General features: G+C 45.0%; 1 protein-coding gene and 1 pseudogene across 1 annotated transcript; one reads left to right on the top strand and one right to left on the bottom strand.

The window, feature by feature from the left end:
- Window positions 1-696: 696 nt before the first annotated feature.
- Window positions 697-7,356, top strand: LOC108920655 (indian hedgehog B protein-like; annotated as a pseudogene).
- A 1,131-nt stretch (window positions 7,357-8,487) lies between these two features.
- On the bottom strand, window positions 8,488-13,820 carry slc23a3 (solute carrier family 23 member 3). The gene is made up of 12 exons (XM_029256913.1): window positions 13,698-13,820; window positions 13,219-13,397; window positions 13,007-13,095; window positions 12,836-12,909; window positions 12,337-12,518; window positions 10,898-10,988; window positions 10,511-10,760; window positions 10,038-10,291; window positions 9,841-9,946; window positions 9,584-9,751; window positions 9,391-9,486; window positions 8,488-9,280 (listed from the first exon to the last, which is right to left on the bottom strand). Exons 1-12 carry the CDS (start codon window positions 13,818-13,820, stop codon window positions 9,012-9,014), a joined length of 1,881 nt encoding a protein of 626 aa, XP_029112746.1. The 3' UTR covers window positions 8,488-9,011.
- Window positions 13,821-14,311: the final 491 nt, after the last annotated feature.

Here is a 14,311-nt window from a genome sequence, read left to right as displayed (position 1 = left end):
TTATAATTTTGTTTTGTAGATATGGGTTATAATAAAAGTGCATCTAGCCTGCTATTCCACTTTAAATTTGTGGCATGTCTCACGTGGTCTGTGCCCACTTGATGTACATTGATAAGAACAGGGCAGTTCTTTTCAGTGAGGACCTCGTTAAGGTTCTGAAAGTGCCATTAAATTTCGCATATCCATATACAAAATAAAGACGTAATTGGCGGTGTGAAATCAAGTCTTAACCAGCCTGATCGTGACGTGATGAACTGGGAGGCAGAGGCCAGGGACAACTGACCTCCTGCATCCTCGCACCTGGGGACACCTGGTAAACCGCTGCGGGGTGTTTTGTGACCGCGACCCAGAGGAAGAGCACGAATCCGGGTCCGACTGCTGCCTTTTCTCACAGAGGAACAACTTTAGACCCATGTGCCAAAACAAACGGAACCTCCTATTTATACCCCCAGTGAAAGAGCGAAAACCGGGAGAAGAAGGAGGAGGTTTCGCGGGAAGGGAGGAGGAGGAGGGGGGGGTTGTCTTTATTCACCTATATTAAACCTTTCAGTTACAGGAGTCAATTCTTCCTGCCCATCGACCCCAGCCAGGGAATTTAAAAACTAACTATAACGCGGAGAAGAAGGTGGTGTGTTATACTGGAGACATTCTGTGCGGGGCTGCTGTGTCTGGCCGGTGCGGACAGGTGTGTGCGGAATGCGGCTCCTGCTGCTCCTCGTCGGCGTCTCCTCGGTCCTGTGTCCGCTCGCTGAGGGCTGCGGCCCGGGGAAAGGACACGGCAGGAGGCCGCAGTCCAGGAGACTCGCCCCGCTCGCCTACAAGCAGTTCAGCCCCAACGTGGCCGAGAAGAGCGCGGGGGCGAGCGGCCGCTACGAGGGCAAGATCACGAGGAGCTCGGAGCGGTTCGGAGAGCTGAAGGTCAACCAGAACCCGAACATCATCTTCAAAGACGAGGAGAACACGGGGGCAGACCGCCTCATGACACAGGTGAGAGAAGGATTCGTTCGTCCGTTCGTTCATTCATTGGGGATCCATCTGCGGCTCGCAACACTTGACTTGGTCAGTCAGTGCTGTCATTCCCTTTGAGCAACTTCATCTCGGTGCTGGATTTTTCTACTCAGCTCTGTGGAGAACTTCTCACCCAAATCCATAAGTTTCAGTTACCTGCCTGGTATCTATCAAGTAGCCTTTTTAATTTGAAGCCGCGCTCCGTTCGAATCCCATTTATTTAAGTTCGTATCCTTCATTAAGGAACTAAGAAATGCTTTAATATTTAAATTACTTAGAGAAAACGACTCGGCAAAATAAGCTATGAAGAAGTTTTCGATGCCACTTCTTTCTGAATGTTTTAAGAGCGAGCGAGTCTGAGGTGAACACTACCTCGCTGTGCCGGTTTTTAGCTCCGCTTTGCTTGTTTCTGCTTCGATAATTGTTCGTGTGGTGATTCACGACATATGTGGTCGCTGCCGCGCGCAACACTCTGTTTGCCAATTTTATTTGCCCGTTTCACTTGCTTTTCAGCGCACCGAAATAAAAATAGCCTGCTTACAAAACTTTGAACGCCCCAGTCTCAACAAAATACCCACATTGCTCGGACTTCGGGTTCGCCGCGGTTTCTTTTACCGGCTCTGGCGTCAGCGAGAAAAATGCGGGCGCGCGCGCTGCGCCGGTGTCTGACGGCTCGTGCTGGGGGCGCGCGACGTTTTGGCGCCGCCGGTGACCTGTGGCTATATCGCGTGCAGTGAAACTTCTTCACAAGTAATAAAATAAAATTAAAAAAATTTGATAGAGGCGCACTCTGTTCTGTCAGCGGACATGTATTGGCGCACTTGTCGCTTAAACCCGAAACAGACAGACAAACAAAGCGTTTTAAACGCTCGTTTTGTATACCAATACGACACCTTTCTTTCGCGCCATGTACATGAGGAGTTAAATTGGTATTTAGCGGCTTGCTGGGTTAAACAAAAGGAAACCAAACGCAGTGATAACGATCCGAATAAATCAAATGTGAGTCTATGAGGGAAGTCCCAAAAAATGGCTTGAACTCGAGTGAAACCATAGCTTCAGTTGGCCGTTCTGAGCCCATGCCTTCACACTATAATCCAAATTTTAGTCGTAACAGTAATTCAAACGGGCGTGTTGTAATTTCTAAAAGCAAACACTTGAATTACACACACACACACACACATTTTCAGAACCGCTTGTCCCAGACGGGGTCACGGGGAACCGGAGCCTACCCGGCAACTCAGGGCGTAAGGCCAGAGGGGGAAGGGGACACACCCAGGACGGGACGCCAGTCCGCCGCAAGGCACCCCAAGCGGGACTCGAACCCCAGACCTACCGGAGAGCAGGACCCGGTCCAACCCACTGCGCCACCGCACCCCCTCACTTGAATTAGTCATCTGTATTTTTAAAGAAATTATTCCATAATATTGTGACCATACGTTATTAAAGCAGTTACCTGTGATGGATGAAAGTTCTGCAATGTGCTTTTACTTGCCTGACCATAGTTTTAGTGCTATGATGCTATTAGGATTGAAAACTGCCCAGTTTCTTCGGAGGCTCCGAACACAACGTGTAGGGTTCTCTCCGAATTAATTGTCAAAGTTCATTTGAGTGCCGGATCTTGTGGTTTGTTGTGCGGACCTCTGCTTTTCTGGCCACGGCGGGATCCTGAGATGTGACGGAACTTCCATTCACATGGACGCAGATGACGGTGTGCTGGCGGACCGGAGTCCGGTTCGCTGCGTGGCTCATCAAAACCTCTCTCTCCATGTTAAAATAGTCCAGTGAAAGTAATCGGCTAGATACTTTTCCTGTACGGCTCACTGGAAGCACAGTACTGCTTTTACTAAACAGTATCCTTAAGAGGAGCACTTCTCTCACTTTAAAGTAGTAACCTGGGCCAAAGTTTAAATTAGCTAGATGTGCAGAGTCAAATTTTATTGCTTATCATGAGAATGTTATTTCCTTAATGTGTAATTAGTGCTAATGGTGTTAACTGCAGAGGCAGTGATAGTTAATTAGTTGGTGTTTGGAAATACCACATGGAAAAAATTGTATAATAATGGTGTGGATAACCTCAGTAAACAAGAACTTCAATTTTCAAGTTGCATTTTCTTTTAACATTGCCTCTGGTTCTTCTCTAGAGAGATTTAATTGCCCTCTCTCTGTCTGTGGCCCATGTATGCTGGTTAAAGCGCACACACATGGAAACTGCTCGTCCCAAGCGGGGTCGCGGCAAGCCGGAGCCTAATCTGGCAACACAGGGCGTAAGGCTGGAGGGGGAGGGGACACGCCCAGGACGGGACGCCAGTCCGTCACAAGGCACCCCAAGTGGGACTCGAACCCCAGACCCACCAGAGAGCAAGACCCGGCCAAACCCGCTGCGCCACCACGCCCCCATCTGGTTAAAGCAGTGGTCATTAAATTCTTTGGAATATATTGGATTTTTGCTCCAATGCTGTTTCCATGTTTTAAACCTGACTGACTGTACTGACCTCTCTGTGACTCTGTCCCATCCCAACTTATGTCTCGAATTCTCAGCGCTGCAGGGATAAACTGAACTCCCTGGCTGTCTTGGTGATGAACATGTGGCCTGGGATAAAGCTGCGTGTCACTGAGGCGTGGGATGAAGACGGCCACCATTCCGAAGATTCGTTGCACTACGAGGGTCGTGCAGTTGACATCACCACCTCTGACCGTGATCGCAGCAAATACGCTATCTTGGCCCGCTTGGCAGTGGAAGCTGGTTTTGACTGGGTCTATTATGAGTCCAAGGCCCATGTTCACTGCAGTGTCAAGTCAGGTAGGTCAGTGGGAGAGGGAAGGAAGGAAGGAGGGAAAGGAGCCCATGAGTGACACACTTAAGGTTAACTTATGAAAAACTTTCATCCTTTTACATTCTTTGAAGGGTATTTCTTGTCTAAATAGTGCAACACACACTAGTAGGTTCCACCATCTGTTGAAAGTTGCAGTCTGTCCATTGCTCAGGTGAGATAAGCAGAAGTTAGACAGCATGTGGAGTAATAGCTGCACATATGATGAATATGCACACATGAAAAATAGTGGCATCTGCAAGTAGTAATATAGATACCATTCATAACTGGGAGGTAAAAACATTCAGGTGGACTTGAGCCCACCTGCTGTTTGGAGAATTATCTGTTTGCTGAGTCAGCTGAGAAAGCTAGTCAAATTTCTGTTAAGTTATGGATTTGTTTAGTGCCATTGTCTTATCAAATTATCTCCCCAAAATTTCTGGGAAATATGTTGGCTAGAGAGGTGGGCCCTTGGTGAGTACAGGAGGTATGGTCGTCTGTCTGTGAATAGAGACTGCAATCTACAGTACTGTACAGCTCAACTGTGAATTCAAGACCTTTAATTAGTGCTGTTTAAGTACAGCACTGATAGAATTATGTCCTGAACCTGAACTCTTGGATTGCAGATGCTAATGGTAACTAAAGCTAACCCAAAATTTTGTCTTTAACCTACAGGAGTTACATTTATTCATTTAGCTGCCACTTACAATGTTAAGCTACTTAAAATTATTTACCCATTTATACAGCTGGATATTTTTTAGCTGTGTGCCTATTCATTGTAGCAGTCTACTTTACCCAATGCTGTACTGTCTTTTTCTAAAAAAAAAAAAAAAAAAAATCAAAAGCAATACTTTTCATTATTTAGACAGTTGTTATGGTATAATTTGCTAAAGAACATAGTTGTTCATTCAACGAAAGGTTTGCAGTTTCATCAAGTTATAGTGTGGTATCCTGTGTGTAGTGTGGTAGTCAAGAGTCCAAAACTTCTGTTTTATATGAAGCTAGATGTTCAGTACTATAGCAGTGGTAATACAGACTACAGAGGAGAGATGGAGTATCACAGCAATGGTATGACATTGATCTACAAACAGTTTCTTATATTGAAGACTCTGGGATGATAACTGTCACGAGCTCTTGGGATTGTTGATCTCTGAAAAATATCTGAAATTGAGACTTGCTTCATTCTGTTTACTTACTCTTGCATTTTCCTCCTTTCCTTGTTTCCTTTTTTGTTTTCCATTCTTGCCCAGATCGGTTTGCAAACTTCCAGTTGCTGACATGACCGTCGTGGCAACATAGCCCCCGGGGGGGATTTGTTTCTGACTTGACAAGAGATGGGACCTCCACTACTTGTACGTTTGTCAAGAAAAAAAACTGAGGGCAGTGCTCTTGTGTTTATCTTTACCCCGAAGAGCTTTTTTCAAAGGAAAGAGCACAAGAGACATTTAGTTTAAAAAAAAAAAAAAAAAAATGCACTGTAAACGAAACTGGAAACTTGTGAGCTTCACATTTAGAGGACAGAAAGACAGTAGACTATGCAGAATAACCCAAGCCACAGGTAGTTGTTTAAGAGACACTCTGCAGTTACACCCTGAAGTTCAGCCAGTGGGAGCAGCTGTATCCTGTGGATTTTGAGTTTGAAGGTATTCAGTTTATTTAGGTGCTTCATGCTGATGTTTACAGCACCGTATTGCTTATAATCTACTTCGGGTGCCAATGTGGTTTTGAATTTAAAGTCAAACGTAATGAGAGGACACTGTATTGTCTGTAGGACTTTATCCCAGATGTTTCTGTAAGAATTTCTCAGTTGCTGAAGACATTTTTAAGTAAAGATACTGCTGAAACATGAGACTTCACACTTTGAGATGGGTGTTTCAGTCCATCCTTGGTGCACTGCCCAGCTTCCTGAAGTCAAGAACTGCAGGATTTGCAAAAACTGGTTTGTGCAGTTAATAGTGTAGTACTGTTATTTGGATCACCGACAGCCGCTACTTGCTCTCAAGAATTTGGGGCCTTATCCTCATTGGACATCTCCCTAAACCACACCCTGCACCATTTCCCATAATACAGGAATGCAGCTAAACTGAGGTGGTGAAATATTACAGGGCACTGGCTTTCCACACTTAGTAACTTAGGAATGCAGATTGCATTAGTAACTTAACAAACATATAAATACTTTAGTGACATCATTTGAATACAAAGAAACTGACACATATGACCATCAAAATGTTTTATCTGATGTGATACTTCTGTAAATTATAGTATGATTTCAAGCAATACACACACACACACATTTTCAGAACCGCTTGTCCCTTACGGGGTCACGGGGAACCGGAGCCTACCCGGCAACACAGGGCGTAAGGCCGGAGGGGGAAGGGGACGCACCCAGGACGGGACGCCAGTCCGTCACAAGGCACCCCAAGCGGGACTCGAACCCCAGACCCACCGGAGAGTAGGACTGCGGTCCAACCCACTGCGCCACCGCACCCCCAATCAAGCAATACAGTTATTGGTATTTGCATTCAGTACACTCACATTTATTTTCATTTAGCAGATGTTTATCTCAAGTGAAATATGATTCAGGGCACACGACAGTACGTCTTGCAACGCATAATTATTAAATACTCCACCCACTGAGAAAAAATGAGCTTGATAGTCAGTTGTTGGTCTTTAAAATGGTCTTTCAGAGTCACCATCCTTATGGTCAGCTGATCCCCACCCATTATTTGTGACATTGGTGTAGATGGCATTTTAGAAATAGGAAAAGGTCTTGCTAATTCATGGTCTTTGCTTTAGCACTATAAAAGTTTAAAGGAATAAAAAAGGGAGCAAATAATGTGGCTATGCCCACCCTTCTCAATTTCTATGCTGCTTATGTTCAGGCTGATAAAACTTTGAAGTCTGTATAACCCCTGTGACCTTTGACTCTCTCTCTCTCCACCAGAAAATGCAGTGGCCACCTTGACTAAGGGCTATTTCCCCACCTGAACACAGGTCACCATGGAGAGTGGCGGCACCAAGGCAGTTGAAGACTTTCAGCCAGGCAACTGAATGCTGTCCACCTCTGGGAGTGATGGAGAACTGGTCTACAGTGAGGTTCTGACAGTCTTAGCCCTGGAAGCCTTTCTCCATTAAAGAAGCAGCAGGAGGGTGTGAACCTGTCACTAGTAGTGCACCAGCTGCAGTATGTGGTGGAGCGGAACTGCGCCAATGAGTTGGTGCATGAGGGCAGCCTGTTGACAGTATTCACTAGTGATGCTCAATCAGGACAGCATTCTCACAGCAGGTAGAGAGATGATAAGAGGCCGTCTGTTACATATCATCTGGTTAAAGCTCGAGGAGGACAAAGGCATGTTTCTTCCTGGACCTGGCACGGCACACTGGTGATCAGTGGCATCATGTCTTCCTGCTGTGCCACAGTGGATCGGTACAAGCTGGCTCACTGGACTTTGGCCCCACTCTGCCTGCTGCACAGCTGTCCTAGCCCATTTGGACCCCTGAACCACAGGCTCCACTGGTACCCAGGCTTCTTCTATTCTTCTTCTCATCTGTCAGACTCCAAACACTTCTACCCCTAGGGAATGGTGGACTTTGAGAACAAAGAGTGCGAGGAGGGATGGAGAAAGAAAAAAGAGATGGGGAATTAGAGGAGAAAAAGTGCAAACCACATAGGATGGTGAAATGATTGAAAGAGACAGACATTACAGGACAGAATAATAGGAGGAATGAGGAACAGGACAGAAAGCAAGGCTAGCGGAGCTTAACAAAAAATTATACTGAAACATCTGCCTTTCTAGCTTTAATAGAACTACCGATGACAGGTAATCTAATGGGTTATGACCTGGGTGCATCATTTAAACAAAGCCACATGAGAAAAGGGCCAATGCACAGAGGTGCAAAGGGAAAATTACATAGAGTGTGTTGAAACCTCTGAATCTTCAAATGCAAGAGGATTTATTCTTCAAGTTAAATATAAATATTCACCATGGTGGGCCTTCCACACGGAAGGACATTAGGGTCCACTTGTTTTGATGCAAGTGTAAGCAGATACACACACTATGCACACCTTTTGCAGAAAGGCACAGGTTAACTGCAGTCAAATCTGTGCTCAGAATATGTGTCTTAAAATTTGCTGCTGCCTAATTGGCTTTGCTTACAAGCCACAATAATTGCTCTAGGCTATATGTCTACATTATCATTCTCTCTGGCAAATACTGTTGGTGTCTATGTAAATATTGTATACTCCTGTGTTTACAAACTATTTTCAAGTTAAAGCATTTTTTAATTTAAATTAATTATTTATAATTACAGATGTCTAACTGTATCATTTAAATATCTTGAAAAAAATATGTATGGTGTAATTATATATAAAATCCAAAGGAAATGGATCCTGGCAACGTATGTTGATGGACAGACAGATGAACTGACTATATACAACTTATTAATCTTAATTATAACCATCTAATAATGAAAATAATTCATTCAAAAAGTTAAAAGATTAGGCTTCAAGAGAATATACTTTTGTTTTTTAAAATAATATAGATTATATGGGTATTATTTTCTTAAATTCTACTACTTTCCTGGATTATAGTGATCTGGAAGTGGTTTGTTGAAGTGTGAAGGAAATGCTACAGGAAGCAGGTCTTTTTCACAGAGTTTATGTGCTGTAACAGTAATACAGTATTTTTGTATGGAAAACCAGCAAAAGAGGTACAACAGGAATGGACACAGTCAGGCAGTCTTGTAGAATTCAGGATTTCCTCTGTCTGCGTTTCTAGAAGGTGACCTCGCGAATTGCACTCTGACATCCTTCTTAGTGGTAATGGACCAGATTTGGATGTGTCTGCAGTATTGACTTCATTGGAGTCTTGTCTCGATTAACTGCAGCCTATGTGTTTGAACTTTAAATATTTAAAGTGCTACATTAAACTGGAATTAACATTGATGTTGGTTTTCTGGATGCTGCACTGATGCTCCAGTTGGGATCACAGTTCTTTTCACTTCTCAACATTTCCATTTGCTCAAACTAGAAATCGTGACGGCTGTACTTCTGTCCATGGGTTGCATAATGCCTCAAATGTCCAGTGCTTTCTGGTAATGCTGTGTCACAATGAAACTACCGTAAACCAAAAGTTCGGGAGGATCCAGTGAGCCCTGGGTAGTTGTTGAGCCTCTGGTCCAAGGGGCTACGCCTTATGCCCCCTGCTGGTCCTGATCATGGCTTTCTCCCAAGCCATTCAGTAAATCAGAGTTCTCCTGAGCAGCCAGCCCCACATCCTTACTAATTTGGTTCCTGCAGGCACAGAAAGGGACAACCCTGATCCCAGGAAGGTCCAACATTCTTCGTACAGGTTCTGGAGGATCGTAGATTTTGAAGTGATTTTGGGAGCATTCGGCTACCCTGTCATCTAGAGCCCGTTTCTTCATCGCGGTAGAGGAGAGCCCCCTTTCTGACAGTGACCCTGAGGAGAAGGAAGATACAGTGCATCTAATCTGAGTGTCCATACACCTGTCAATCACACTAGTTATATCACCTCTATTATTCACAGAACAGATCTTTAAGTGGCCCTACCTGACACGGTGTTGTCCAGAAAGAAAGCCAGGAATCCAGCAAGGAACACAGGTAAGGTAATCAGGGACTGGAGCAGCACATCAAGACTGGACACACCTGCCATCTCACACACACATACGCAGTAAGAGTAGATTGAGAAGGACATCTATTCAAATATTTGGTGAGTAATGAGTGATGTAGGCATGAGTCCTACCTGTAGTGATGAAGGAAGGGTGGAGATTGAACCATCGTGGAAGCAACAGCGACATGAAGATTGCAAAGCCTATGTTGAAAATGTTGCGACCAGAGTCCATGTGTGTATACCGGAAATAGGTTATGCCCGTCCCTGCTGCAACAGTGTAGGTTACACTGAGAACTGCTCCTAGGGGACAGAAAGTTTAGAGGTTAAAGGTCATTGACTGGTAGCATAGATGAGAAATTCTGATAAAGATGCATGAATAGAAAGGTCACCTTGAACCCCGAGGGGAAAAGAGGTGAGCAACTGGGAAAGCCGGGGTGACACCCCCAAGAGGAGGCTCATCATGGCCGCTAGCTGGACAGAGCGACGGGATCCGCACTAGGGGGATTCAAGGAAGAGAACTACAGGAGCGGCTCACTGAGAAACCGTGTCTCAGACACAGAGGATGACAGCAACCATAAGGCAGTACCTGGCTAAGTCCCACTACGCAGGCATTGGGCACACTGCTACTGACCCCCAGTGGACCCCCCAGTAAGGCGGCGCTAACAGTGCCGAGGCCCTCGGCACACAGCCCCCGATTACAGGCATAGGGAGGTGGGGGCGAAGTTCCTAGGAGCCTTGCAGTGAGTACGTAGACACCCAGAGAACTGATGAATGATGAGAGGGCAGCAGCAACACCCGCTGCAACACTGAGGGTTGACAACAGGGGCAACCTTATCTCACCTGCCATCAACAGGAAACACATTTAAACAGTCTGTAGTTAATAATTTTATTAAACTGACATGTCCAACTATGTCCTGTCTCCTTGATTTTTTTAAAAGTGAAATGACAGGTTGAAAAAATTATCTCCTAACAAAGTAAGACAACCGGTGCCGGTCGCGCTCCTTCTGTACGGTCCTGTGCTCGCACACAGGCAACACAATGAGGACTGGAATACCAAACCTGTGAGAGGGAAGCTGAACCAGGGTGCATTGTGGGACATGTTGTGAGCAATCCGCAAAGAGACCGTGGATTTGTTGAGGCTAATCCAGTTGAGTGTGCTGGATGTATTAAGGGTGGCCCAAAGGAACGTGGTGGAAGTGTTTCTGGAGTGCAGCGTAGACAGAAGTTCAGTGGTTGAGCAAGGGTGGAAGTATCCTAGGTGCTCCAGAACAGCACATAAGCCCCATACAGTCAACAGTGGGAGAAGCACCTGCGCACAGAAGGAAGCACTGATGGAGGCTCAAGATCACACACAAACACATACGCAAGGTATGTTCACCAGAGTGGTACTCATGGTTCTGGGTCAAGGGCCCCGAGTGTGGAGTGGCTTTCAGTACAAGGACTCACTGAGACCATCCTGAAGACAGGGTACCTCACCGTAGCGAGCAGGGGCCAGGAGTGTAGGTGCTGAGACAGGAAGACTACAAGCAGAACTGCCCTAGAAAACAGTAGATTAAATATCGCTGTTACTATATTTCAGGTTTACGTAACACAATCATAATCCGAAAATCTGCTTGTAAGGTTAATTCTCATGAAACGGACTCTTAATTACATTTAATTTGAATGAGGAAAGTAATGTGTTCCTGAGCCACAAATATGATTTTTGATCGAAAAATAGTAAATCACATTGCACAATCGCACACACACACACACACACACACACACACACACACACATTTTCTGAACCGCTTGTCCCAGACATCATTCATAATCATAATACCTTTCAAGAGAATTCCGTGCATTTTATTATTTAATGTTTTGAGCCGACCGCATTTCTGTGTGTTTACATATCGTATTGCTTCTACTTTGATACACATTTTTTTCAAATTTCAACAACTCAAAAAGAGGGATGTATCTTAGAATCCCTGATTTAATTGCATGCACATCACTCCATTTACTGCTTTGACTGCTTAACTTAAATTTTGACACCTTACTGCTGTTTAAAATGTCATCAAAAAGATTACAGTGCAACACTGAAACAAAAGAAATACACACACACACACACACACACACACACACACACACACACACATACGGCCAGAGTGGGACCCACTTTCAGCCTGGGAGTTACATGCTGCAGAGCAGCCCTTAGTACTACAGCCATTCCAGTTTGCATTTATTCATTTAGCTGATGCTTTTTTCCAAAGTGACCTACAGTGTTATCCTACCTACAATTATTTACCTGTTTATACAGCTGGGTATTTTCTTTTTTTTGCTGAAACAATATAGAGTAAGTACCTTGTTCAAGGGTACAACACCAGTAGGTCAGATTCAAGCCTGCAACCTTCACATTCACTATTCCTAACTCTAAAGTCGAGAATTTGACTTTAAAAGGAACTTCTACAAATACCCTTTTTTTTGGCCTCCAAGGCTTTTATTGATATTTATATGGAATGAATTCAGATTTGTGTACCTGAGTGGCATATGGTATTTACATCAATATTTATTTCTGGATTGACTAGTCAAAGTCCTGACTCTCCCGATTACCACTCCGGCACTAAATATGCACAGACTCCCCCACAGTTAGAAATACTACTGGTTTCCCTGCCTTGGATTTAGTTTGGTAGAAGAAAACTGTAATACTCATGGTAAAATTAATGATGCGGGTTATAGGTATATGAAAGCACGCTTTCAAAACTATGGTTGGTTTCACATCTATTTCGTATGGTTCTCATCTGTTAACAGACAGGCAAGCTGGCTAATGGACGAACCCAGTTGATTTAATGAATGACAGCGTAAGACAAATGCAGAGACAAACAGACAGACAGACAACGCAGCAGACTCACAGTGAGGCAATACCCCAGTGCTCAGAGCAGAGTACAGCAGCCTCCCTGTAGATGGAGAACCCAAGCACACAGAGTAGGGGAGCCAAAACCAGTGGCCCTGAGCGCTGCAGTACTGGGCCACTCAGTCCACTTGCACCTAGAACAAACTGAACTAGCCCACTGGTAAGAACCATTCCCTGGAGCTGTGGCAAAAAGAAACCAATGAGGTGGGATGGGAATTGAAAGGGGCATCTCAGTTAGTGTGATGATATCAGATTTATAATGTTACTAGGACTCAATATTTCTCCCTTCTATCAGTTATGACCCATGCAAGGGGACCTTTAGGATTGTTCTAAACCTTATGTAGGTACTTTAAAGGCAAATAACCAACAAAAAAAATAAAATCAAACAATACATGCAGGAAAAACCTGCTAAGTGACTGCATCTGAGATGGCATCAGAAAATAATTGGCTCAGGGGTTCTCAGAGTCTTCAGCACCATGGACAGCACTATTACTTGCCTCCCTCATGAGGTCAGCTTTGGTGATGGAATGGCCTCCTGCCATGCAGGGCCCCCTGCAGACTGCTTCAGTCCCTGCAGGTGAACACACAAAGTCACAGTCACCTTCCTTCCATTCCCCTGCAGTCAGATATCAGGCAGAGATCTAAGAGAGATATGGGACGGGACTCACAGTTGTGACGAATGTGCGTGGGGGACCGGTGGGTAAGCACAATGGCAGGGACAATAAACTCCGGTGAAGGAGTCTGAAGCAGAGGCAAGCTGGTGATAAGGAAGACAGCATGAGCTATGCGTGGGTGTGAGCACCTGCGCGAGGAAGGTAGCCAGGTGTATTTGTAACGCGCGTGAGCGCAGCGACGTGCGTCAATCGGCAGAGTTTCTCACCGTGTGCCCAGCCAGCCCTGCAGCAGTGTGGACACAGCAGAGTGGAAAAAGCCAGAAGCCAGGAGCCTCTCCTCCTCTCCCTCCTGCAGCTGAAGCTGCTCCTGCAGAATTCCCACAACCAGCACTAGCAGGGAGGACTGGACCAGTACCTGCTGCACAGATGAGACATACACAGTTACCTGGAAGAGTACACATTTACAGAGAGAGAATGAGATAGAAAGGCATAAGGCTGGAACAAACAGAGGAAAGACTTTCACTTAGAGATCAATGTATATACTTGGAGGATTGAGGCAGCGAGACAAGACAGTTATTACCTGGGAAAGTCCTCGAGTACAAAATATTTGCACGCTGGTTCTTGCTCAAAATTTCCGGTTTCAGCAGTTATATTTTGGGAACCTTTGCAATACAGAAGCCGCAGCGGTGGACGTAGACCGCCAGTCTTGCTCAGCATAGGATAGGAGACACGGCGGTCAGTTTACCTGCAGGGCCAGGCACAGCGTCAAGGGCCATGGCAGTTGTTGATTCACTCCAAATCGCTCAGCGCTCCTCGCTCTGGAAGGATCCTCAGGGTCATTCAGAATATGGTTGCTGCACAATGGCATCCCGCCTTACTATATTTCCGGGGAGATCTCACTTCTTCACACACTCCCTTGGCTTCACCGTGTAGTACTACGCAGTGCTTGAGTCCTTGAATCCTTGCTTTGTCCTCTCTCCCTCTGCTTGATACAATGCTTCATTATTCACCGTTACCCCCTAAGCACTGCACCTCCAAGCTCCTCATAACATGCTGACCTTTGCCTCCAGCTTGCGCAAGCCGGTTTGTCATTAATCCACTTCTTCGTCTTTAATCATTATCCTGGCCCTAGACACGTGCTGTTTTCTATATTTGCATACATCTGCAACTTTGGAATGCAGCGTTGTTATGGCATCTCCAGAAAAGGAGATGCCACTGGGCTTAGATTTTTGTTTTTTTAAATTGAACTGATTTTATATATGAAGCCCTCAGTCTGAAAACAAACATGTTTGAGCCTGTTACATAATAGTAGGGAATATGCTGGACATGTACGAGTTTTCATCAAAATGACTCTTATTA

This window comes from Scleropages formosus, chromosome 12 (assembly GCF_900964775.1).
Source record: "Scleropages formosus chromosome 12, fSclFor1.1, whole genome shotgun sequence".
Classification (NCBI taxonomy): Eukaryota; Metazoa; Chordata; class Actinopteri; order Osteoglossiformes; family Osteoglossidae; genus Scleropages; species Scleropages formosus.
This window is presented reverse-complemented; position numbering and strand designations above follow the sequence as displayed.

Bases quoted from the DNA above. Each gene is read 5' to 3' on its own strand.
- slc23a3 (XM_029256913.1), bottom strand. From the start codon at position 13,820: ATGCCATTGTGCAGCAACCATATTCTGAATGACCCTGAGGATCCTTCC. The intron at 10,292-10,510 runs GTTTGGTATTCC...TGTTGATGGCAG, and splicing joins GTTCAGCTTCCCTCTCACAG to GTGAGATAAGGTTGCCCCTG. The intron at 9,752-9,840 runs GTGACCTTTCTA...TCTGTCCCCTAG, and splicing joins TTTTCCCCTCGGGGTTCAAG to GAGCAGTTCTCAGTGTAACC.